This window comes from Pararge aegeria, chromosome 13 (assembly GCF_905163445.1).
Source record: "Pararge aegeria chromosome 13, ilParAegt1.1, whole genome shotgun sequence".
Lineage (NCBI taxonomy): Eukaryota > Metazoa > Arthropoda > Insecta > Lepidoptera > Nymphalidae > Pararge > Pararge aegeria.
In genome coordinates, this window is record NC_053192.1 from 5,644,066 (window position 1) to 5,668,915 (window position 24,850).

General features: G+C 34.8%; 2 protein-coding genes across 2 annotated transcripts; one reads left to right on the plus strand and one right to left on the minus strand.

Moving 5' to 3' along the window:
* Nucleotides 1-1,500: 1,500 nt before the first annotated feature.
* On the minus strand, nucleotides 1,501-11,387 carry LOC120628871. The gene is made up of 12 exons (XM_039897523.1): nucleotides 11,199-11,387; nucleotides 10,244-10,317; nucleotides 9,236-9,360; nucleotides 7,752-7,943; nucleotides 6,993-7,107; nucleotides 6,474-6,525; nucleotides 5,794-5,896; nucleotides 4,472-4,610; nucleotides 3,783-3,908; nucleotides 2,373-2,530; nucleotides 2,074-2,213; nucleotides 1,501-1,975 (listed from the first exon to the last, which is right to left on the minus strand). The coding sequence occupies exons 1-12, from the start codon at nucleotides 11,341-11,343 to the stop codon at nucleotides 1,506-1,508; spliced, it is 1,839 nt and encodes a 612-aa protein (XP_039753457.1). The 5' UTR covers nucleotides 11,344-11,387; the 3' UTR covers nucleotides 1,501-1,505.
* Nucleotides 11,388-11,602: 215 nt separating this feature from the next.
* On the plus strand, nucleotides 11,603-24,100 carry LOC120628897. Its single transcript, XM_039897562.1, has 11 exons — nucleotides 11,603-11,710; nucleotides 13,947-14,014; nucleotides 14,643-14,752; nucleotides 16,039-16,269; nucleotides 18,663-18,777; nucleotides 19,129-19,183; nucleotides 19,939-20,062; nucleotides 21,215-21,350; nucleotides 21,937-22,083; nucleotides 22,888-23,024; nucleotides 23,869-24,100. The coding sequence occupies exons 1-11, from the start codon at nucleotides 11,617-11,619 to the stop codon at nucleotides 24,080-24,082; spliced, it is 1,431 nt and encodes a 476-aa protein (XP_039753496.1). The 5' UTR covers nucleotides 11,603-11,616; the 3' UTR covers nucleotides 24,083-24,100.
* Nucleotides 24,101-24,850: the final 750 nt, after the last annotated feature.

Consider the following 24,850-nt stretch of genomic DNA (forward strand, 5'->3'; position numbering starts at 1 on the left):
TATTAAGCTGTCATCTTAGTACCCATAATACAAATAATTACTTTGGGGCTAGATGGCGATGTGTGTATTGTTGGCGGCAGTCAAAATTGTAACAATGCAACTTTGCTGCAGAAATAAGTGGTGTACGTCGGTCGAGCTATGTCACAAAAAGCTGTACTATGTAGGTACTAATAAATACAGATAACATGGTTTACGGGTTATATTAATTTTGAAATGAGAACCTATCTACTCTAGCTGTTTCTCGGACTCTACCTACTACTGGTTCAGAAATAATATGAGTTTCTACGTCTGGATGTCTCAGATCTCCGAAACGGCTGCACCGGTTTGGGGGGATGTTTTGTGAGTTTTTAAAAAAACCAAAAGAAACGCGGAGCAAGTCGCTGGCAACGGCGAGTTCAATGTAGGCATAAGTGTTTATTTAAATCCACACCTACCATTTATTAATTTTAATGAGTCTGACATAAGATACTTTCAGTGAATTTAATAATACCTTAGGGAATCTACATTAAATTATATTTACTTATTTTATCTCCCTAGGTACGAATTAAACATACCTACTTGAAAACGGAAAATAACAAGTGGTCTCCCACCAGTCTCACCAGGCAGGGGTCGACTTTGACGGTGAAATTGCCATATTCCCTATTTCTTTCTATTCTCCCATTTACTTTTAGGGAAAAACATTCCCCAACGCCATTAAGGCTACCGCAAAGACACTGCTGCGAACAGCGAGGACCTACATATGGGGCAAGGCTCCTTAATGGCTTACCCACACACCTAGTGCAATTTACACGGGTATTTTTTAGTATAGTCACACTACTACTTTATTATTAAAGGTTGATTTTGGAGCAACTTCCATAGATCCGTCCGCTGTTCTTTGAGATAGGTAGGAATAAGGGCGAATGCATCTGCTAAAATAGGATTTTATGAAATCAGACGATAAAAGAGTTGGAAGGTTACATGAAAGGGTCAGTGAAGTTACAGATATGAAAATCAGAATTTTTAGGTTTATAGTTTTGGAATACCTATATGATCAATTTCTGAAAATCATCCCTAATTAGTGTTAGAATTGGGAATGGATGTTTGTGTGGTGATCACTTTATTATCAAGTCTAAAACTTAAAACTGGAAATGTCGATTGTCTCTAAGAGAAGGTAAAATGCAGGTTTAGGTAATCTTCCAACCAACTTAAGTTAGCAGGAGCTATGCGAAAACCCAAAAGAGGCTAAAATGGGAGTTTGAAACTTGCATGGAAGGTATGTTTGCAATAAGTTGAGATAGGACTATTTTATTTTACTAAGTTTTTAGTTTTAAGCACTAAATGTTTAATTGTTTAGGACTAAAAAGCTAAACTTTTGAAACGTCAATCTGTTTGTAGTGACTCTACCACCGGTTCGAAAGGCAGACTCCGCCGACTCCTTCATTGTTCTTTTTCAACATTAAAATAAGAAATAGCCAGTACAATTATTTATTACTTTTTACTTTACTTTATCTTTATTTTGTTTTTAATTATGTAGTTAAACGTTTGCTCTGTTTCTTTTCTAGTTTTCTTGAAACAGAACGTTTGTACGAGGGCTTCCTTTCAATGAATTTCTTTTTATCTTCATCCGTCCAATTTCCTAGAAGTCCAGGTAGTATAATGTTTGGGATGTAGGGCTTAATGTCTGTATTATTATAATCATTTAGGTTCTTATCATTTCCGTTTTGTTCCTTCGAAAGTTCTTCGTTGCTACGCAGTGCACTATTGTCCCAATTATTGTAATGTTTTTTATAGTCTTCTTGTGGTTCTTGATACAATATATTTTGTTTATCATTTTCATCAAAATCTTCTGTTAAATTTTTACCTGTAGTAACTATAATATCGTCTATATTTGTAGTTTCTGTTTCAGTACGTTTATTTGGTGCAGGTAAACTTTTTTTGTCTTCATTGGAATGGCTGGCATTTACTTCTGCTTCCATATATGGGGCAAGTAGTGGGACTGGAAAAAAAATGCACGAAATCTCATATATAGGGAAAGTTTGGTCGCACAAAAAAACGTAGTCCATTATTTAACAAGTTGACGGTATTCTTACGTACTGCATCGATCCAATGTCCCGAGCATTTGTATGTTGTGCATCAAGGTGTTGGACATAATAGCAATGATATGATGCTCCAGCATGTATTTAAAGTTCGATATCATCCTGCTCGCTGGTCCTTCCATAGTTAGAGTCTCCGGTCTGAATCATACGAAAAAAATGAAGTTAAATTTAAGTATATATATATAAACCTATAATGAAATCTACTAATGATACAGGTGTTTGCATCTGAGAGTTATTAAATTCGTTTTTTTTTATTTATTTTAATGTTGAGTTCTTAACTTCATGTCTGCTACATACTTTGCCTGCTCCAAAAAGGTGAAACTTAGATCAACTGCTTCTGGATGTTTGGTCAAGGAGAGCGCCATGTGTGCAGTCAGCTCATCCGCTGTCAGGGTCAACACACCAGTCACTGGCGGCAGCCCCGATTTAAGCACTGCCTCGTATCTATAGCTTAGCTGAAACAAAATAAAATAAATTGCAGGATTAAATGAAACGCGATTATGTGTCCTATAACCTAAATTATGTCAAAAAACCTTTGTTTTTTAGGTTAAATGAAAAATACCACAAAGCTCTGTGCCTTGTAGTTAACTAACAACAAAATTCAGTATTAATTTATTTCATCCTAAAAAATAAATCATGTTATTTTTGTAAAGTCACATTACATTGTGAAACAAAATACTTGCCCCTGTTGCCAAACCACTGCGAGAATGCACGATGAAGTCGTAATTCGCACGCTGTTGCCGATGTTACATTACAGAGTAGTAACAAGTATCTATGTAAAATATTGAATATTTCTCAGACTATCGAGTCTAAAAAAAGTCGTAGAAAAAAGATTGAATACACTTTTATTGTACACCAAAGAAAAAAAAGTAGTTACAAAGTGGTGGCCTTATCGCTATATAGCGATTTCTTCCAGGCAACCAATGGCGTAAAAGGAAAAAACATAGAAAAGAGGTAGGTGGTGCAATAAATAAGATTTAAAAATTATACAAATATATAAATATAAATAAAATATATATATATATATATATATATATATGAATATATCTATAATATATATATATAAATATAGATTGTTAGATTGTTAGTTTTAATGTAAAGAACTACAGTCCGAGAGCTTTCTGGTATTTTTTATTTAACCCTGTTATTGCGGAAAACCTATTACTATTTAATCTAATAATAATATGCCGTGTGGTGGCTGTTACCACCCTGCTCCGATGGGTGTCGTACGAGGCGACTGAGGGATTAAAACGGGGAACGGGCAGTAGTGATCGTGGACACAGTTGTGTTGGGAGAGTTAAGTCCAGCAATGTGTTGTTATAGGCTATTAATGAAGATGACGTAATGATAACGCTTTTCAAGGAAGTCAAGAAGTATGTTGTTTATTATTGCAATATGTATAATCATAATATGTATCTACTATAAATATACTAAGTATGTTAAGAATTTATTACCATGTAGTCCATTTTAAAATATTTTAATTTAAGGTCTACATTTTATTGCCGCACCGACCTGTTTCTTAACTTTCTCTCCAAAGGTTGTCAGGGAGAGATAGCTTTAGCGATAAGACCGCCTTTGCACGCCAAGAAATGCCCAGCCCAGCAATAGTTTTTAAGTTCCTGTGCCGTTTCGTTTTCTTTGTATTATGTATATATTGTATATGCAATAAATAATTCAAACAAACATCCAAGTAGTCAAAGATCTTACTTTCAAACTGCTGAAGCTGACAACCGTATCAACAGTGCGCACGTTATTATTTTTCGTGCCGGTAGTGACGGAGCGTCTGTAAATACTGTCTAGACCACGCAACACTCCATCTTTTAGCGATACTTCCTGCAAAATATAAAAGTTTTAATTAATGGCGCTAACAAATAAGCAATGTTGATCAAGTTGACAACCCATTACTGGCCCACTACAGGGTAGGGTTTTGTCTTGAGAATGAAAAGTCCTAAAGGGTTCATGGCCTAAAAAATCGACTTCAGAATTAAATGCCAAAAACAAACTTACACAAAAAACTACTTAAAAACAAAAAGAATTTCGCAAAACCGTTTATAACTGCCGTGTTGGCCTATTGGCTACTAGGTCCTGGATTCGAATATCGCACCGGACCAACAAGTTTTAGGTATTGTTTTAAGTGTTAACAAGAATTTAATACCAGCCCGGAGTCAAGAATTTGGCAGTAGGTGGTGGTTTGGGGCAGCGTGGTGGATCTTTGCTCTAAAACCGTCGCTCCTCTCCTCCTCTTTCCTCATCCTCGCAATGGGATGATAATAGGATGCATTTTATAAATGACGGAGTTATGCCCGAACAACCCAATTGATAACATCTTCCTTCTTGAGTGAAGTCGGCAAAAACGAATAGTAGGGAGTGAGTTTTATACAATGGATTTCATTTACCGCAACACTCATACTATGTATTTCGAAGGTAGGTAGGTAGACGGCATTAGCGTTTATTTCGCCCAGTCTTTCGATCACTTTGTTTATCGCTTTGTCTGCATACTGATTGAGCGCCATTGTTTTTTTCTGATTATACTTTCTGTAATGAAAGACATTTCAAAATATCTATTCGAGAAAGTTAGATCAATTTTATGGCTGACCGTACACTGTTTTGTTACACGATCTATTTTTCAATGGCTACTTGGAGACGTTGAGGCTACCTTATTTAGTAGGTGGCCGCCGCCACAAAATGGTGGAAAACATATTTTTAACCACTTCTTCAATATGGTTATCAAATGAAAGAGCTGGACTAGTAAAATCGTATATACTATAGCTGTTCTTAGAGTATGAGTACCTTCAAATCAAGAGTGAATAGGCATCTTCATCCAGGATGGTGGCTACAGAATAATGGCGAATTACATTTTGTTTCACAGCTCCTCAATATCTAATGAAAGGTCTTAACTAGTAGAATAATTACTATTACTAGTAAGTACACTGTAATGAAAGTAGGGGGTTTATTAAATTTTTAATTTATAGTCATAGATTACGTAGGCCGCTATTGGCCTGCTCACAAAAAGTCAAAGTACCATTAGTAATCATTCTTATTATACCGAACTAGTTTGAACAGATGTTCCAGAGATATACCCCTATGTGATTATGAAAAGTAATGGATATATTGATAACAATCAACGTATAGATAATTATTTCAGTTTTCATACAATGGTAATCTAAAATAAATTGACAACCTTTACTCATTTAAATGACTTGAAAATACATTAGCACTTGTATGTGCGCCAATTAACTAATCCCACTAATATTATAATTCGTATTTATAATATTGGTAGAATTAGTAGAATTTTATTTTTAGATAGGTTTGTGAGGATGGATGGATAGATGTTTGTTACTCTCTCACGCCAAAATTACTGAATTTTGAAATAGAAATAGAGTATACCCTGAAATAACACATATACTGCTTTTTATCCCGGGAAAATTTACGGTTCGTAGGATTTATGAACAACCAAAAAACCGAGTACGAATCCGCGGGCAACAGCTGGTTACCCACAATTGTTTAAAAAATCTTGCCTTCAAGATGTGTATAGTACCTAGTCTCCCTTTGAATGTAGTAGAAGAAAGTTATGTTATATTAATCCTACCAACAAAATTGCTCTTTTACCTGAATAGTTGAAGGTCAGTCTTTCGTATCTAGGTATGTCATGGAATCCCACTACGTAACTAAGTTAGATGGTGAACATTAAAAGTTGTAATATTTTTAATTAACATACTCGAACTCAGCATCTTCAGCAGCGACGTAGTACATCAGATAGTCGTTGAAATAATCCTTCAACCATTTGTCCAAGTCCACTTTCAATCTGTCCATGAATACATCTGCATAATAAATCAATAAATAAGTATAGCATTGCGTACAGCGTACAGCGTACTGTGAAGAATGAAATTAAATGAAAATAATCTCGAAAGTTACACGGAAAGAAACAAGAAATATGTTAATGCAAAAATGATGAACCAAATGCGTCTTTATGGCTAAATAGCGATGTTCACCACGCAACCAAGCAAAATATCGGAACATAATCGGAAGCGCGTTTGCCATAAATATGCCAGATAAATCATACCTTGAGTACATTTAAGGCACTTCCTAATCCTACTTAGGAAGTGAGGATAAAAAGTTTTAGTTCTGCACTATACTACAGCTAAAAGGTACTACCTATCCTATAGGTGATGTTAGCATGAAGCGTTTAAGGTCGACACTTTGATGAAGCTGAAATTGAATTCTTCCTAAGTCTTACTTGAGAAGTTTGGTCGTCACTTGAGTTATTGATCGTCCGTCTTTACTGGTCTAGTTCTACCTTCGCTAGAAGGACTATATCCTTCTTTAAGGCCCTATCTAGCAAAATTTTAGCAACACTATACTAGACTGTCTAATAAATATAATGCGTGTCTCACCTACCAATGTTTTTACGTTCCAGTGATACTGAATGTGAAGAGGCTTTGTTAGGAAACTGAAAATAAAGAAATTTGTTGTATCGGTAATAATTTAAGGAGGTAAATATTATTGCCTTCAGCTGTATCCATATGAAGCAGTGCTAAGTGGCAGACTGAAATTCACGTTGGTACTTAGCTCTGTTTTCTTAATGGCCCTCTAAAACGCGTCACATTGACAACGAATAAAAATTATTCACCGCAAAGATGTATAGCTACTATTGTAGCTCCTTCATCTGAATTCACCATTCAAGATTCAATTTTGCACAACTTTCTATGTTCTCGTGTATTCGAGTAGTCATAAAGGTTGTAACCAGTGGCGTGCCAAGAATTTCGGACCAGGGTGGCATAAAGCAGGAATATCGCATAAAAGGAAAAAAAAACATTCTTCGAAACGAGTTTTATTTTATTATATATTTTTTTAGATAATATATGTTCGTGTCAGCAATTCCTGCTCATGTTTATTCAGATAAAAAAATATATTTACCATCATCCGTACTTCGTCCAAATCGATCTCGGAAATAATCAGCTCGACGTATAATCTGTTCTTCAAAAGACGGTACCGCCCCTCCATCTTGTATCTCACGTTTTTTAATAAAAGTCTTAAAACAATATGTAGGTATAACTGATGTGTAAATTATGCTCAAAATGAAATAATTAATTAGTAATCAAAACGTTCGTGTCAACTAGGGTAATTAAAATTCTTTCACAGAGAAGATTTTGCTTGTATAATAGCGATGGAGACAAATTATTTTTTTCAGCAATTTCTTTCTTAATAAATTAATTAATTAATAATTTGCATTCCGAGATTGAGAGCGGTGATAGCCAGATTTTCTGAGTTTTTATTTTAAGTAAATAAAATATACTACACTAGCTTCAACGGTGAAGGAAAACATCGTGGGGAAACCTGCATGCCTGAGAGTCCTACATAATGTTCTCAAAGGTATGTGGAGACCACCAAAAACTCTCTGCGGTAGGAGACTGGTGATGGTAATGGGTTGATGTTATGATTTTGTTTAACCATAAAGTTTGCGGGTCGAAGGCCCGTCGGTTCAGCATAACATGGATGACTAAACAAATATAACAACAATATTTTGTGGTGGCGGATATCTTGGACCGTTTTTCACCAATCAAAGCTATAACACTCCCGACTCATTCACCTTTCAAAGGAATGAACAAAATCAAAATCGGAAATGAATTTAATTAAAATAATCTAGAGAATAACTGCCATCCATTAGCTACTTACTCAACTTGCCCGAACGTGGGGTCATAGGAAAGGATACCAGGTTTATTCAAGATATTGGTGAAGTCATAGGAGCCGAAGAGATGTAGGTCGTTCAGCGTGATGTGGGCTTTCATCTTCAGCTCACCCAGGTCGCTGTTCAGACTTGTTATACGGAACGTAGTATTGTTGCGTAGCTTCATGCGGTGAAAGAAGCTAAAATATATTGTCTATTTTTTCAAAACATTTCAAATTATTATATATATTATTAATCGTTGAATTCCCAAGTTAGAGGGACGACAACTAAAACAATTAGGTACATTTACATTCAATTTGGCATTTCGGCTACAAGAATATGGATTCAGAGTCGGTTATCCTACTATTAAACAGAGATTCTAGCGAAAATAAGATTTACCTTTATTTTTGTGTAAACTTAATATTAATTAAAATAAGGTCGAGAAGAATATGATCCAGCCATTAGTTACTTACTCAACTTGTCCGAACGTGGGGCTATAGGATAGTTTCATTGGCCATTTCCCAACCCTATCACTAAAATCCACCACATTACATCATATCGTGAAATTAAAAGTGCTCATTAACCATAGCTCAATATTAGGCTGTTTTTTCACAAGAGATAAGGTAAGCTATGTAGATATATATAGTAACCACTATTAACTTTTACTCGGCCTTAAGTGATTTAACATTAAAAAAATATTGTGTTACTTCTTTAGGCGCGTTGAGCACCTTTTTGGTAAACAAAAGTCATGAAACTCGCGTCATCGTCACCTAACCTCGTCATGTTTTCCAAGGTTTGTTTGTTGTTTTCGTCTGGCTACTAGATTAACGGATTAATATAATTGGGCTTAAAGTACAAAGAAATACAGTATTAATTTATATTGAAGATGTAGGGGAGATCTTTTATTAAAATGAAAAGTTTTTCAATCAAAAAATAATTATCTAATTTGTTTGCCAGTAATCTCTACAAGTATACAAATAACATATTGTATCAATTTTAATATAAACTTATGCTTTGGATTTTTATATTCACAAACTTAGTATTTTGTTTCATATAGGAATGCTCTGGCAAAGCTCTTCTTATAATGAATACAACTTTTTCTCCCGAATTCATTAGTCATGGCTTTGGAAGCTAACAGACCTTAGCAGGGTTTTGCTAGTTTACAGCCCGTAAAAGTTAATAATCTCTATGTATAAAATTTGTAATCTCTCAGTTATAGAGTTGTTTCCGAATATCGAAATATAAACTTCAACAGCCAGGTGTTCTTGCGGAATGTTTGTAAAATAAAAGCCAGCAGTACAGAATTTGCGAATCTAAAACAAGCTACATTAGGTATAATGAATCCGTACCTGGAACCGTACATTTTCCCGGGATAAATACATATAGGCAGGGTATAATCCTTAATTCAAAAATTATGTCAAATTGGTTCAGTAGTTTTTGTGTGAAAGAGTAACAAACATCCATCCATCCATCCAAGAAAGGGAATACTAACAGGAGAGATTTAGGCAGCTTCATCATACAATATCCACCGAGGTTGATGCCAGCCGGTATGAGGTTTTCGTCACCTTGCGCCGCGTGAATAGCTCGCTCGGCTTTACCTCGATTTTTCACCAACTTCTGTCAGTAAATATACTTAATACTTATACTGGTTAGTTCAATTATAATTATATCTAATTTTCTTACGAAACACTTTTTGCCGAAGGTCAGTGGTGAACGCTGTAATCTTTTAAAAGGGAGGTCACAGCTACGAACTCCGCCACGGGCGATTTGGTAATTTATTATTTTTCTGAATTTTCTCTCGCTTGGTCTGTCGAAGCCTCCCACCAGACAAACATAATTAAGTTGATAATAGAATTTAATAAGTAATTAAAAAGTATGTGTCCCTTTCGGGAGCCAACCCTGAGTGCTGTCCCGTCATCGTAGTAATTAGAATGGACTGTCACAATTGAATGCGTATGCAAAACTTTATATATGTGCTCTTAGCCGTTGAGAAGTCCCTTGTCGAAAGGCAACGCTTAGTCCCCAACCGATGTCGTGTGGTACTGCTGTCACAAACACAAAGGGTTACGCCATCTTCCGTGATGCAAAACGAGTCGATTTTACTGACGAGACGCGCTTATAGAATGTTTCACATAAAAAAAATCCGATCCACTCCCGACCAAGTCTGTCTCGTGTAAAAAGTTAAAAGTTTTATAACAGAAACTTGATGTCAAGTTAAAAGTAAGTATGGTACTTTATTTTGCAACTATTCAATAGTACCATACTTACAGACGGATAATATTTTAATGTCTGTCTATATTTGCTACTGAAAGATGGCTAAAACTTATATAAATAAAACTGTAACTGAACTTTAGTCGTAAAGTCTCAGAATATAGATTTTAAAATTCATGAAGCTTACTAAACTTTATGTTAGTCCGATTCAACGGATGATATACAGGTTTTATAGGAGCAACGCCGTGTCGCTGTTTTGTATAGGTTTGGGTATAAAAGGATAACTTACAAGAAGCATATCTTTATCAAAATTATTGTCTCTTGCCATAGCGTTGTAATTATTTTTGACTTCAGCATATTGTTCTGAAAATAAACGATATTTTTAACTAAGAAAATTAAAAAAAAGAGGTAAGCTTAGCACATGATTATTCATTAGACGACTACTCAATCACACTTGATTAAAATTGAAAACCTAATCATTGAAACAGGTTTATTATAACAGGCCTTATAACTTGTCAATTATTTATTTTGCATTGCTGAGAGATCGTGGATCACTTTATTTATTTTTTATGTTTATAGACGAGTGCTTGACCGCAATCACACCTGATGGAAAGCGATGATGCAGCCTAAGGCGGAGCGCGCTTGCCTAGAAGATGCCTTTTCACTCTTGATTTGAAGGTACTCATATTGTAGGGAAAATGGAAGCTGGAAGGGCATTCCAGATCGGTGCAGATCAGAAACGAAAACCGCAGGCTATGAGGGATCAAAACGCGTTTAAGAAGCAGTTGAAAATTCAAATTCAATTCAAATTGAATCTGAAAGATTTGGTAACTTAATAAACTATGGCGAGAATTCTATTAGTAACAGAAACATAGCCATAGACATCTTGTTCAGAAGTCGTGTTTTTCATTTTCTACATGAAAAGTGTGTTTTGTGAAATAAGTAACACTGAACACTGTACGAATTTGAATAACGATATATTGAAGTTGTTTAAATTCTTTTCTTTACTGAGCAGCCTTGTGAAATCTACAAGTTATTTTTTAAACTTTTTTATAGTTTTAAGCTAGTAGTTATTTTGACCGCTTTCACACACTAAACAATGGTTTCTTTTCATAGAGACGGTTTTTCCTTTTTTCACGTACAATGTCGTATTAACGTACGTAATAACTACTTCAGAGAAGTAGGTACGCATACGGAAAAATAAAAACTAAAAGGGATAGAATAAGTCAATTTATAAAAATTACCATCTAATTTATCCATAACATCGAAGTGTTCCTCGACATCGTAACTTTTCCAGCAATCATTGCAGTAAACAATATTTTCGAAAAGTGAAAAAAGAACGAAAACTGTTTTTATCCGTACATGCAATATAATATCTCTCCGCAACATTTTAATTAAACGATTCGATGTTATGGTTTCTTTCACTAAATAAATGTTAGTTCATCAAATGAAAAATTAATTAAAAAAATTCACTCAGTTATAATTTTCAATTTTCATCGCAAAATGCAAGCCTTTATACCATACGAGTAAAGTTAAAAGAAGTTATTGAATCAAGCAATTTCATGGTTGATCAACTAATTAATTAATGTAAAGCTTTGAAATATGTTTTGCATATTTATATTTCACCGTTCTTATTAATAGTGTGGTTTAGTTAAGAGTAAGATGAAAATTAAATCGTGTATTGTAATCTTTTGGTTGACTGCTACTGTCGATTCATCAAGCATAGAAGACAAAGTAAAAGACTACTTTCATAGTGGTAAGAATTTAATACTAACTTTTCACAGAGTGGTTAAAGATTTCTGGAGCGATTTCCAATCTAGTAACCGTACTACCATTTTGTAAAACGAAGTTCTTCAGTAATTCCTTCACCTTTAAAGCAATTATGCTCTGGGACAATCTGCCTGCTGAAATCCGTGGAAGTAGTTCCCTTCCGATATTTAAGAATCGTCTGAAGGACTACTACCTCTCTTTGAGTGATGGAATTTGAAGTAGATTCTTTATATTATTTTTTATTTTTTTAAACTGTGTGTTAAAATCTACTTATATATATAATGTTTGTTATATAATTAAATTTATTATGTATATTTTTTTGTATTTATATATTACGTATATTTATTTAAATTATATATGTATTTGTATCTTTACATTTTGGTATTTATGTATATCTATCAACACTCTTGGCACTATCCCGTTCTCTTGCTGTAAGTCCTATCTACAAAGATTGCCTGTAAGAGATTGCTTGCAGCAATAAGGCCGCCTTTGCATGTCTACATTGTGTACTGTATACTCCTTACTGTTTCTTTTCCTGTATGTTATACGTGCAATAAAGTGTTTCTTCTTCTTGTATTTGCCTTGAAATCAAGATAATTATGGTTGAACCATTGTTTAAAAGATAATGTATTTTAATGTATAGGCTTTATACTTTGAGTCTGTCCGTTCATTTATAAAGCAAACTTTAGTGAGGAGAAGCTGTTAATAAATGAATTTTTGTTTTAATTTTTACGTAATCATTTTATCTTGTGTTCACATAGAACCGAAGCTGCGCTTTGACTCTTATTTAAAAAAAGTATCATATCTTATTCCGCTATTTCAAAACGATTTCCTTATTTATTTATAAATTCTACAGTATTTTGAGGTAGGTAATTACAACATGCTTTACTTTCAGATGAAATTCTTATTCCAGTGAAAAATTTTTAGTTACAATTATATATGGATAAAGAATTGATGTGTACCTAACGTGACCATACGTCGCTTTGGGCGGGACTGTTAAGTTTTTAGGCTCTCTGTCTTGATGTCCTCAGCAAGAAAGAAAAGTCGTTTATTCATCATTATCAATAGTAACTCTATTATAAATCATTTATTTATTTAAATAAATAAACAAATGAATAAATAAGTGAGCTCCGAGTGAGCTTCTGAAATTTAAACCCGATATTTTAAAAGAGATTTGATACGTAGTCATATCAAAGGCTTTAGACCATCTTTGAAGTCATTTAGGCGTAGTAACACAGGTTACATGTAATACAACCTTAGGACAATGTTCTTTGTAAATAAAATAATAAATTTTATGTACTTAGTAGATATAGATAAAAGTGGCGATAGCGCATTGGGTAGGAGCTCGACTTCACTTTCGGGGGGCTGAATTCGAATCCCAGTACATAATGTTCTCAACGGTGTGTGGAGTCCACCAATCCGCACTGGGCCAGCGTGGTGGACTGGTGGACGTGGTGGACCCGTGCTCTGTAGTGGGCCGGTAATGGGTTGATTCAATGATGATGATGATGATGTGATAATGCCGTAATCGTAAATATCCCCTGCGCTCAAACTAGATACTTCTCCAAGTCAGTCAGACTCTTATTCTTTACGAGTCCCGCGGGAACTGACGGTCTCCCTGGAGATTTTCCTAAGTACCTAATTTAATCAAGATTTTTTTTAAGTATAGTTCAACGGGTACATACCACGATAATATTTTGGATTTGTCGATATTTCGACCCAGTTTCATGGATCGTGGTCACGACGGGACTGCGTTGGTACGAGATGTCAAGTTGGATGTCACGGGCAGAATCTGACTACCCGCTTTCGTGTTCTTTTTCTTCTTCTTTTGATTTATGGCTTTTCGTAGTGCCAAAACAGCACAATGTACTTTGCCAGTGTCAAGTAGCTTTCGTGTTCTTTTTGTCGGTATTTCACGAACTGTTCGACACACTACACTGACAACGTCACTTTTAAATTGAGAAGCTGTACGGTACGATGCTTTCTTTCATAATTCTACCACTGGGTAGTTGAACTATACGTAAGTTAGAAATGTTGATTAACCACGAAAATCTTAGTTTAAAATCTTTAATCAAGAAGTCCATAACTTTAATTTATCTTTAATAATTCTCTCGGCGCACGCCCCATAATGAATTTTATTTGCAAAAGTTTGCTACTTGAAGCTATATAATTCCAATTTTCTTAAATTAAGATTTTTTTACGTGTAATATCTTTATTTTTAGATGTATTCAAGGCAATTCAAAAGCACTGGCGAGTACACAGACACTCTTTCGAGAATGCTATACTTTTGGTACGTAAAGTTGTTGCCAATATTATGTAGGTGGAAACTACCTGGAACCGTGAGATATCATCCATAACTTAAAAACTCATAACACTTACAATGGAATCACTATATCGAATCAGATCCGCTCTGATTCGATATAGTGATTCTGAAAGCAATTGTTAAATGTGTCCATCCTTGTTAATGTTATAAATGCAAAAGTGTTTGTTTGTTCGTCTTTTAAGCCGTAACTCAGCAACCAATCAACTTCATTTTTCGCGTAGAGCTAGTTGAAGGAACGGAGAGTATCATTAGCTATTTTAAATATTAGTTTATTCCTGAAAAACGAACGGTTCCCACGGGATCTGCAAAAATCCGTAATAAACGCGGACAATGAACGCATGCAACCGCCTAGCATTTTAGAAACTAGCTGTCACGGCGAACTGCGTAACGCGGATCATTTTTTTTTGATGAATGTTATATTTTAATACTTATTACTCATTCCGGTCTAAGAGGAATCCAAAAATCAAATATCATAAAAATTGGTCCAGCCGTTCTTGAGTTATAAATGGTGTAACTAACACAACTTTCTTTTATATATATAGATAGTTGTATGCACATTGGTTTCCTAATAAATAAATAATAAATAAACTTATAGGCAATAAAAGACAGTTATGGGAACCGTGGAATGAATATATATGTAAGGCGTTCGGCAGATGCCCAAAGATTATGTACCGGTTTATATGGATCTGACAATGTTATAGAGCGGTAAGTAAACTTCATGGGGGTAAATATTTTTGTTGTAATATTTTACGTTTTAGAAACTGTAAGTATACGGGCGAAGTTGCGCCATAACTAAGGCACCAATCAACTTGATTTTTGGTAATGAGTAAGTTAAAACTGCTCTAAATAAAATACTAAAACCTCTTTTCCAATATCCTTTTCGAACTTCCACCAAAAAATCTATATATAGTAATACTAAAATATTGAACATTCATCAATTATATAATATATGTATATAAAGCACGTGCATCTTTATTAGAAAATCAATGAACAAAACAATCCACACTAATATCTCTTTCACAATAAAGAAAAAAAAAAATCGTCGAGCCAGTTTCCTTACCTTACCTAGAACTAGAACAAATTATGGTAAAAAATCCCTTACCTTTGAAGGCGCCAAATTTCATACCTATACCTATAAAAAATGTTAACTCAAAACTAAATTAGCTTCTTTTATATTAAGTAATACCAATAGTCTAATGGCGGAGTATATTATTATAGAAAATTAAGTTTCCTATGTAAGTGACTTAGGTCTTTTTATGGGAATAAATGTCGTTAAACCTAATTTAAAAGGATATAGAGTATCATAAGCTACTTTTTTTTTTTTTTAATATACTACGACAATACACACATCGCCTCTAGCCCCAAAGTAAGCGTAGCTTGGGTTATGAGTTCTAAGATGACTGATGGATGGTGATATTTCTATGAATAATATACATATAAAATCCCAGGCACTGAAAAACATTTATATTCATCACACAAACATTTTAGAGTTGGGAATCTAACGCACGGCCTTGGACTCAGAAAGCAGAGCCGCTGCCCACAGCGCCAATCGGCAGTATATTATTTTATCCCAGAAATATAAACTGTTCCATGTGATGTAATTTGTAAAATAAGGTAATAAACAGGGACGAAGACAATAAGTTAAAGTTATGTACTTCTTGATTAAAGTAAGTATTATGCCTCTGTAAAAATTCTAGGACAACCGACAGTTTCCGCGGCATTTGTAAGGAATCGTAATTAACGCGAAGTCGCATGGAACGGCTAGTGGAAAATAAGAAAACACATAGAGAAGTATCTAGTTTGAGCGGAGGGGAGATTTTACGGCATTACCGCATACGTTTGATGAAAACGCGTTGCAGAGAACGGTCACTATTATAGATGCTGTTTGAAACCTTATTTTTTGTTTATTCGGGTTAGCCGGTTAGGAGTATGGTAGTTATGATAATACCCAGACCGTGAGGTGGTTATTTTTTAATATGATTACTTTTTAGGCTGTTGATAGATCCAAGTCTGACGAGTTTGCCACACCTTATCATGCCAGAGGTAACATTCGCGTTGGCATCCAACTTTCTACGAATGGAAGCCGGTCTCAGTAAAATGATATTGGAAGCCAAATATATACTGTTCAGAAATCAATCTGATGTTGTGTACTCGGCTGAAGAGCAGACAGTGCGGAAATCGCCTTTCAGTTATGTACAGTTGCAACCTTATGGAGAGTTGGCGTAAGTTATTCATCATTACTCGTCTAAAGTCTAACTAAACTTCTATCTAGTATATAGTATAAAGTCTAGTAAACTTTTCTTGGTGAGCAATCTGATTTAAGATCGTGCCGTGCGCTGACGCTGAGTATGCCTTATAATAAGACAAAATTTTACAAGCTTTCCTTTAGCGTACGAGCTGTGGATTTGTGGAATGCGCTTCCAATGAGCATACGACGATCCAAATCACTGGCGATATTTATAAAAGGAGTTAAGGCCCATTATAATGTCAACGACTTTTAATAGCGTTTATACTTTATATACTTACTCATTTATGTTAAAGTATTTAAATTTGTAAGTGTTGTTATTATATATATTCGTGTATTTTAATATTTATTTTTTAATTATATTATATACTTTGATCTATTTGTGTGCACTACTTTATGTAGGTATGTAGTTTTTCGCATGTATGTATTTTAAAATTTGTACCACCAGCATTCTGACATTCACACGCAGAGATCGATATTAAGCGATAAGGCCGCCTTTTGTATTCTACTTCTTTCGATATGTTTCTGTTTTTATTATATTTTATATATATTAATGTTGTGGTATAGGTACAAATAAAGAGTTTAGTAATAAAGGCGTATAATTTTATGGTTTTTTTGGCCAAGCAGATGGCCCACCTTATAGTAAGTGGAAAAGCTATAAACAGAGCAACACTTCAAGGGCATGCAAGGAGCACGTCCTGCAACATGCCGCCATTTGACCTTCAATTTGAAGCGAAGGTGTTAAGCCTCATGTGGCTGTAATTACACTAGCAACAAAGCCCTTCAGACCAGAACACAGCATTGCAACAATGAATGAATGAATGAATGATTAGATATTATTAGAACAATATATTTGTTACACTACTTACTACTTATTGTTAAGATTGTATTACTATAGAGGTACATATTTATGTTCATTTTATTATGTATATTTATTTATTTTATTAATTTTTATGTGTGTGTTTTCTATTATCGCTTTCACCAAGGGTTGTCTGTAAGAGATTGCTTTTGCAATAAGGCCGCCTTTGCACACAATTGTATTTAACTTTTCTTTTTTTTTATTGTCTTTATTTTTACCTATTTTTTTTCTTTTCATGTGTGTTTCTTGTGTTGTTTCTAAGTTTGTGCAATAAAGTATTCTAAATAAAATAAATAAATAAATGATTTATTTATTTCTCTATATTACTTAAATAAGTACAATATAATTGCAACAATGCTGCTTAGCGGCAGAAATAAGCATGATGATAAACCTTCCCCGGACGAGCTCGGTCACAAAAAAGCTATACTACTGAGAATTTTATTAGAAGATATATAATTTTTTAAGTTATAAAAATGTAAACTTTAATTTGACATTCGCCTTGGAGCGTATATAAATATAAAATAATAAAAAGTATAAGCATTTGTTTACTATTAAAATTCAAATAAAAATAAATGATAATTATTCATTTGTAGGCACTAGCACATAATAAGACAAAGTTATTAAAATAACTGAAAAATACAATTGATTGTTGGAATAATAAAATCTAAACTATATTTCACTTACCTTATTGAGATATATTTCGGACTAAAAGTGTAAGGAATCTCTCCGAATGCTGCCCATCCGAAAAGGATTGAGCGGCTTACAGTTTTCTTAAAATTAAACCTACCAAAATGGATTTAGTGACCTATTTGTATTATATTCGTCTACAATTTCGAGTGCAGAGCTCAACTACTTCGTAAAATCCGTTCAATATATAAATGTTTACTTTGATATATTTCGTGTGATTTAACGTAGACTTTACAAATACAAAGATTTTCTATTTAAAAATTAGGCGTATTGGATACAAGCAGGCGTTACTTTACGGAAATCCATGATATATTATGAAATTTAAGCTTAATTTTCTATACTCCGCGCAAAGCAGGGGAATATGTATGGCGTAACTTATAACTTCTTCAATCCTTATACTCCACACCAATCAGATCTTCGGAAATGTACCCTCTACGCACGTTTCGCTCCAGAACCGGCGCATCCTCAGAAGATGTTGACTTTACAATGAAGACTGCTGTGAAATTATGTAGGAGGTCCCGAGTTCGATTGCGGGCAGGGGCAATTTGGGCATTTATAATTTCTGAATTTTCTCTGTTCCGGTTTGGTACGAGGCATTGGCCCATCGGACGTCCGCTGTGCGATTTAGTGTTCCGGTGCGATATCTCGTGGAAACGGGTTAGGGATATGACTACCATACTTCCTATCAGGTTAGCCGGCTACCATCTTAGACTGCATCATCACTGAAAAAAAATCACGAATGATTGGTATACAAGTAAATTTATATCTTTAGTAGGTATTCATAAATAAGTCAATGCTGTTTTCAATACAATTATTTTCCTTAGAATCGTCGCTGAGGACTGCACGATAGACGGTTATGTGCTTGCCAAATTAAGCGGAATGACAATTAACTTGGGTCACGACTCGTTTCGAGTTAAGAATTGTAAATTTAGTGTTGAGGTATGTACCTATGTCATTATATAAAGATATAAGTAGTAGACGATAGTAACATATTAATCAATGGCCAGATATGCTATCTGGCCATCTATATATATAAAAGAAAGTTGCGTTAGTTTCACCATTTATAACTCAAGAACGGCTGGACCAATTTTTATGATATTAGATTTTTTGGATTTCTCTTAGGACCGGAATAGTAAGTACTATTCACCAAAATAAAAAAAAATATCCGCGGTACGAAGTTCGCCGGGACAGCTAGTTTTTAATATTTTTAGTTTTTACCTATAATATTAGTCTTATAGGTAAATCTGTTTATTATTGTCGTTAGTTTTTTAAACTTTATATTGTTTTCAGATTTCTGCAAAACAACAGCCGCCGATCATAGCACCCTATTTTACTGTGGAACAGAGTATGTCATTAAATAAGTATATTGTGGAGTAGGTAATATTTAAAGTTAATTTAAGCAATAAAATATCACTTTCTTTAACGGTAAAGGAAAACATAGTGAGAAAATTTGCATGCCTGAGAGCTCTCCATCATGTCTTGAACACCAAACCGCGCTTGGCCGGCGTGGTGGACTAGAGCCTAGCTCCTTCTCAGAATGAATTCTGATTCATCAACAAGCCATAAAAAAAAATTACACTCTTAAACATAACTGTCGATAGTACCAACATAGAAACATTTTACTAGCCAGCAGTTCAAGAGTGCGTTCTTTTATACTTTGAATGAATGAATAAATAAATATACTTTCATTGCACGCCACAAAAAGTACATAAAAAAGAAAAGTATAACAAAACAACGTATACAATTTGGCGGCCTTACCGGTTCATAGCGATTTCTTACAGGCAACCAATGACGAAGATAGAATATACAGAAAATAGTAAGGTGGGGCATATATACATACATATAATAATAAAATAAATATTCTACTTACTCTATATACAAAATATAAGTTTATTTATTTTTTTAAATATTTGTTTTACAGATATAACCTAAAATAAACTATGTAAAACTAAATAAAATCTAAAACGTCTTCGAAGCCATCGCAGCGAGGCACAGTTCCTAAGATGCAGCATTGCCCCTTTGGATGGCCAAACTAATTTGTTGGACTCTCTATATGTTATATAATATTCTAAATACTTTCTATTTCGTCTTGTTTTAAAGCTAAACAGTTGCAATATTTGCTGAGTAGACCGATACGTGCCGAATTGATGCCGAAACTTCAAGCAGCGGTGTTTAGTTTTATCAATACATCGCTCGTGTTCGGAGATTATTTACCTAAATTTCGGTAAGACTCATGGGTTTTCAAGGTGAGGCCAAAACAAAGTTTTCAAATTCACGACCAAGCTGAGCTCTCAAGACACACTGGTCTGAATAAGTCTGTTTAATTTTGTTTCAATCCAGATCGGTTAATCACAAGATAATGATTTCAAATATTTTGAATGTAAAAATTAATTGAAAATTGAATGATGTAAGGCAATGATTACTTCAAGAAACAAATCCCACTTCTGACAACATGGTGAATTTAATGAAAATTTACTTTATTGAGAAACTGACCACAGACAAAATAAGAAATTCGCCTTTGTACCCAGCTTTAGCTTTAGTGTAAGCTGTATAAGTTTATAATTCAGTTGTTAAACTCTTTTAACAACTGAATTATAAACTTATACAGCATAATGCAGCCTCCTCCTGCATACCTGAGAGTTCTCTATAATGTTCTCAAAAGCGTGTGAAGACTACCAATCCGCACATGGCCAGCGATGGCCTACGCTTCTTATCGTTACGCTGTAGTCGGCTGGTAAGAGGTTGATAACAATGATGATGACAATTATGATAATGTGATGAAATGATAATGCCTGGACCGACGACTTGATGTGACCTAGGAGACATGGCGTCGAAATACGCTAAATTATAACTCAAAATCAAAGTCAAAAGTCAAAAATATCTTTATTCAAGTAGGTCCATAGATGGCACTACTTATTCGGTGGTATTGAGAATTTATAATAAGAAAAAGCCAATAGTTTACAATTTCTAGACAAATGTAGCCAATTGAAATTTCTCATTTGCCGCCTGTATACAGCGCGCCTCTGCGAGTCGTTCGATGTTGTCTGCCTACCTATACAAACACCGCGTTTTCCGGCGCGTGATTTAGGATCTCAGCGTACATCGGCTCTCAGAGCTCTGTGTGCCCCATTGATTGCCAAAAAACATTACGAATTTATTTGAAGTCAGGTATATAATATAAGCACTATGGAGAAGACAAAACCCGGACACCGGATAAGGAGGCAGATTCTACGGAAAAGGAGCCGGCTAATTCTCAGCAGCTGCTCATTTGCGTCATTTCTAAAATTTTCATTTTCAAAACTAATTACTAGTTTACTTCCAAGTCGAGGTTAAAAAACTGCCTACGTACACATTTACAACATTTTAATTGTTTCAGGGAATATCAAAATAATATATTTAAGGAGACGTCGAAATACGTCAATGACATTGCGATAGCTCTTGATAACAAAACGGTTGAGAAAAATTTGGCGACACTGGATGCTGAGTCAGTTAGCCTAACTTGGAAATCTAAGGTAGAGTTTTGGAAATGTGATACTCTGCTGCAAACTTAATCCTTTTTAACCTCCGGCAAAAGAAACGTATGTTACCCTGTTCACCTCACTGCGATGTTGGATTTGTGGATCTCCGAGCTATGTATATTTTTTCACAGCTAGTTTTTTATTTTTTCTAATTAAACACACATAAAACATAAGATAATCGTTGCAGATTGGCACCGAAGACAAACAATTGCGGTTTTCTCGGTGCTTTTATACTAACAATTTTGAAGTATTTGTTTTATTTGATAAATAAAAAAATAAACATATGTTCATCTTCCACGGCCTATTGCCACTTCAACTTCGCGACTCGTTGAGTTACATCGGTAACTCTGGTTCTTTTACAGATTTTGCCACGTAGAAATCTATTCCAAGAATAACTCTTTCTCACGCCCATAGTTTCGGAGCCATAAGTGAGTACCGGCAATTAAATAAGTTTCCTTCTACGGTACGGAACCTTTAGTGTGCAAGTCTTACTCTCACTTGGCCGGTTTTGTTTTTATCAATGACTCAATTTCCAAGCTAGTTGGAGAAAATAATATTAAATGAGAGTTTTTATTTCAAGTGCCCAGAAGAATTTTGCTCTGGTGATATCGCTGTTGACAATGTTACAGTACATGGGTTGGATACACTATACTCATCTCACACAGGCGGTCCATATAAGATGCAGTCCGCAAGAATAACGGAATCATTAAGATTTAACTCGTTGATGGTAACGTTGCTTATTCTTTTTTACACATCATATTAATCCGTTACCAGCCCACCGCAGGGCACGAGTCTTTTTCCACAATTAGAAGAGGTTAAGGCCTTAGTCCATCACGCTAGCCCAGTGCGGATTGGTGGACTCCGCTCACCTTTGAGAACATTATGGAGAACTCTCAGGCATGCAGGTTTCCTCACGATGTTTTCCTTCACCGTTGAAGCAAGTGATATTTTTATCGCTTAAAACGCACATAACTTAGAAAAGTCAGAGGTGCGTGCTGGGATTCGAACTCGGCCCTCCAAATATGAAGTCGAAGTCCTACCCAAAGGGCTATCATCGCATTGCTGTTTTTTTTTTAAATCATCATTAACTTTATTACATGTAATAAATGTGTGACCGTAAACTGGAACTCGATAAACCCAAATATCGATTTGTAATTATTATTTATGCTAATTACTTGACATTCGATACAGACACCTAACAGGCAAGTATATATTTTTGCAAAAACAATATCGAACGTCAATGTTTCTCTTTTATCAAAGTATAGTGTATTAGAGCTATGGTTTTTTCAGTGCACAAAATGTATGTGTAAATTAAGATCTAGTTAAACCTCCATTAAGTTATCAGCCAGCATTGCAAAACAGCGAATATTCATAAATAACAAAATAATAAAGAATAGTCGTCTTCTTATATCTCTGCACAGTGAGCATAGCATTTTATACCCCGGTCATATCCACTAACGAGGGATAAAACTTACTTGTCTAACTGCCAACGCACACTATCAGCGAAAAGGTGAAGCTTAATTTGTGACAGGTTCGAGGAAGCACAACTTTCGGCAACGAAACCGCGCTAGAAAATCATGATTTTGTAACTGAAATCCACGACGTTTCGGTGGACTTTGCAATTGACTTGGAAAGGCGGGAGGCAAGATTCGAAGTTGTCATCTGGAGGTAAAAAATTTTAATCAAATACAACTAAAATCCAAAAAATTCATGTAGGTGTCTAAACTCCAGTCAGCGTAGAAGTATACCGATCCATTATAAATTTAAATTAGTTATACTGGCAGAACCAGCACTAACTGTAAGAAACGTACACCCGGTCATGTGGAAACCAGAATAGGTAAAAAACTAATTGTACCACAAAAACAGAATTACTTTGATGATTGGACAACAACATTTCTTGACCCAGCCCGTTTAACAACCTCCCTGCCGAGTTCTTAAACTCAGTAAACAGTAACTCTTAAGAAAGGGTCCGATAATACGTACAACGGATGGTTCCTGACCAACCAAGTGCGGAAACGGCCCAGGAACAGAAGACAGAGGAAAGGTCAAAAAAGTAACATCGTACAGGTTGATAAATCTCTTGTCAGTAGGAACGTATTTGTCTCCTGCTCGGAGAAGACAGCGCTCGAGAGCTGATGCTAACCACGCTTATTCACCTGCTCAATAGCCCCAGATGAAGGGACATCAGGGTCAAGAACGGTCTGACGGGGACTAGCATTAATGTTTTTTAGTGCCTGGGTGTTTATACGTATATTCGAGGTATTTATGTATATTATTCATTAAAAAAATATTCATCAGTCATCTCAGTACCCATAACACAAGCTACGCTTACTTTGGGGCTAAGTGGCGATGTGTGAATTGTCTTAGTATATTTATTAAAAAAAAAAAATTGACAGAAGCTCGCGATTCTTTAGTCTACATATCTAGTATGTACGAATAGAGAAATATCATTTAATGCAATGATATTAAATCAATGATTTAATTAACTAATTAAGGCATGTATTTTTTTCAGATCATTTGAGTTCTCGATCATTGGAATGGAAGAACACAAAAGAAATCGTAAAACTTTAAACGCCTTTGTACACGGATACTTAGTAAACACACTACCTATTTTAATTAATAATCATTTAAATAATATGTATAGCAGATTAAATAGCGCTCAGCCTTTATTATCGAAGACGACAAATTGTGACTGCAGTAATGATCATAAAAATTTAAAATCTTAAAAAAAAAGAGTGCGTGCCGGCAGAATTGAAAATAATAACTGTGTTTATATAATCTTTATTGTTTATAATGCCTTTTCAATATATAATACTAGCTGTTGCCCGCGACTTCTGCTGCGTTTGATTTTGTATTTTGATGTGGCATTAAATTTCCATTCAAGTATTTAGTATCGCTAAGCCTTAAATGTGGGGTTTGCTGCTGTCCGCTGAGGAGTTCTGTCCAAAATTAAACACATATTATAACCTCTATAGTACAAAAATAATTATTTAAATCGGTTATAATTTGTCGGAGTTATGGTCTAAAATCGTCAAACAATTTTATCCGCTCTCCCAAAGGAACCAAGCTTAATGTCGGGATAAAAAGTATCCTATATTACTTGTAACACTTCCAAGAATATGTGTACAAAGTTTCATGAGGATCGGTTAAGTAGTTTTTGCGTGAAAGCGTTACAAACAAGCTTACATAGACATTTATATTATTAGTAGGGATAGGGATAGGGATTAGCACGATAAACCGCTAACTACACGTACTAATCTCACAATGTAAACCAAATAATTGTTAAAATAATAATTATTACGTACCAATAATAACTAAACTAGCCCAGTGGGAAGGACTTCGACTTTACTTTAGTGCGGGCGAGTTCGAATCCCAGCACGCACCTCTGACATTTCTAAGTTATGTGCGTTTTAAGCAATTATAATATCACTTTCTTCATCAACCGTAAAGGATATCATCGTGAGGAAACCTGCATACCTGGGAGTTCTCCATAA

What these genes read in the sequence shown, in the direction of transcription:
- LOC120628871 (XM_039897523.1), bottom strand. Translation starts at nt 11,343, where the DNA reads ATGTTGCGGAGAGATATTATATTGCATGTACGGATAAAAACAGTTTTC. An exon ending in CCCACGTTCGGGCAAGTTGA is followed by an intron (nt 7,108 to 7,751) that starts GTAAGTAGCTAA and finishes TATTGTTTTAAG; the next exon opens with ACTTTTATTAAAAAACGTGA. An exon ending in GCTGAAGATGCTGAGTTCGA is followed by an intron (nt 4,611 to 5,793) that starts GTATGTTAATTA and finishes CTTTCATTACAG; the next exon opens with AAAGTATAATCAGAAAAAAA.
- LOC120628897 (XM_039897562.1), top strand. Translation starts at nt 11,617, where the DNA reads ATGAAAATTAAATCGTGTATTGTAATCTTTTGGTTGACTGCTACTGTC. An exon ending in TCGAGAATGCTATACTTTTG is followed by an intron (nt 14,015 to 14,642) that starts GTACGTAAAGTT and finishes ATAAACTTATAG; the next exon opens with GCAATAAAAGACAGTTATGG. An exon ending in CAACCTTATGGAGAGTTGGC is followed by an intron (nt 16,270 to 18,662) that starts GTAAGTTATTCA and finishes TATTTTCCTTAG; the next exon opens with AATCGTCGCTGAGGACTGCA.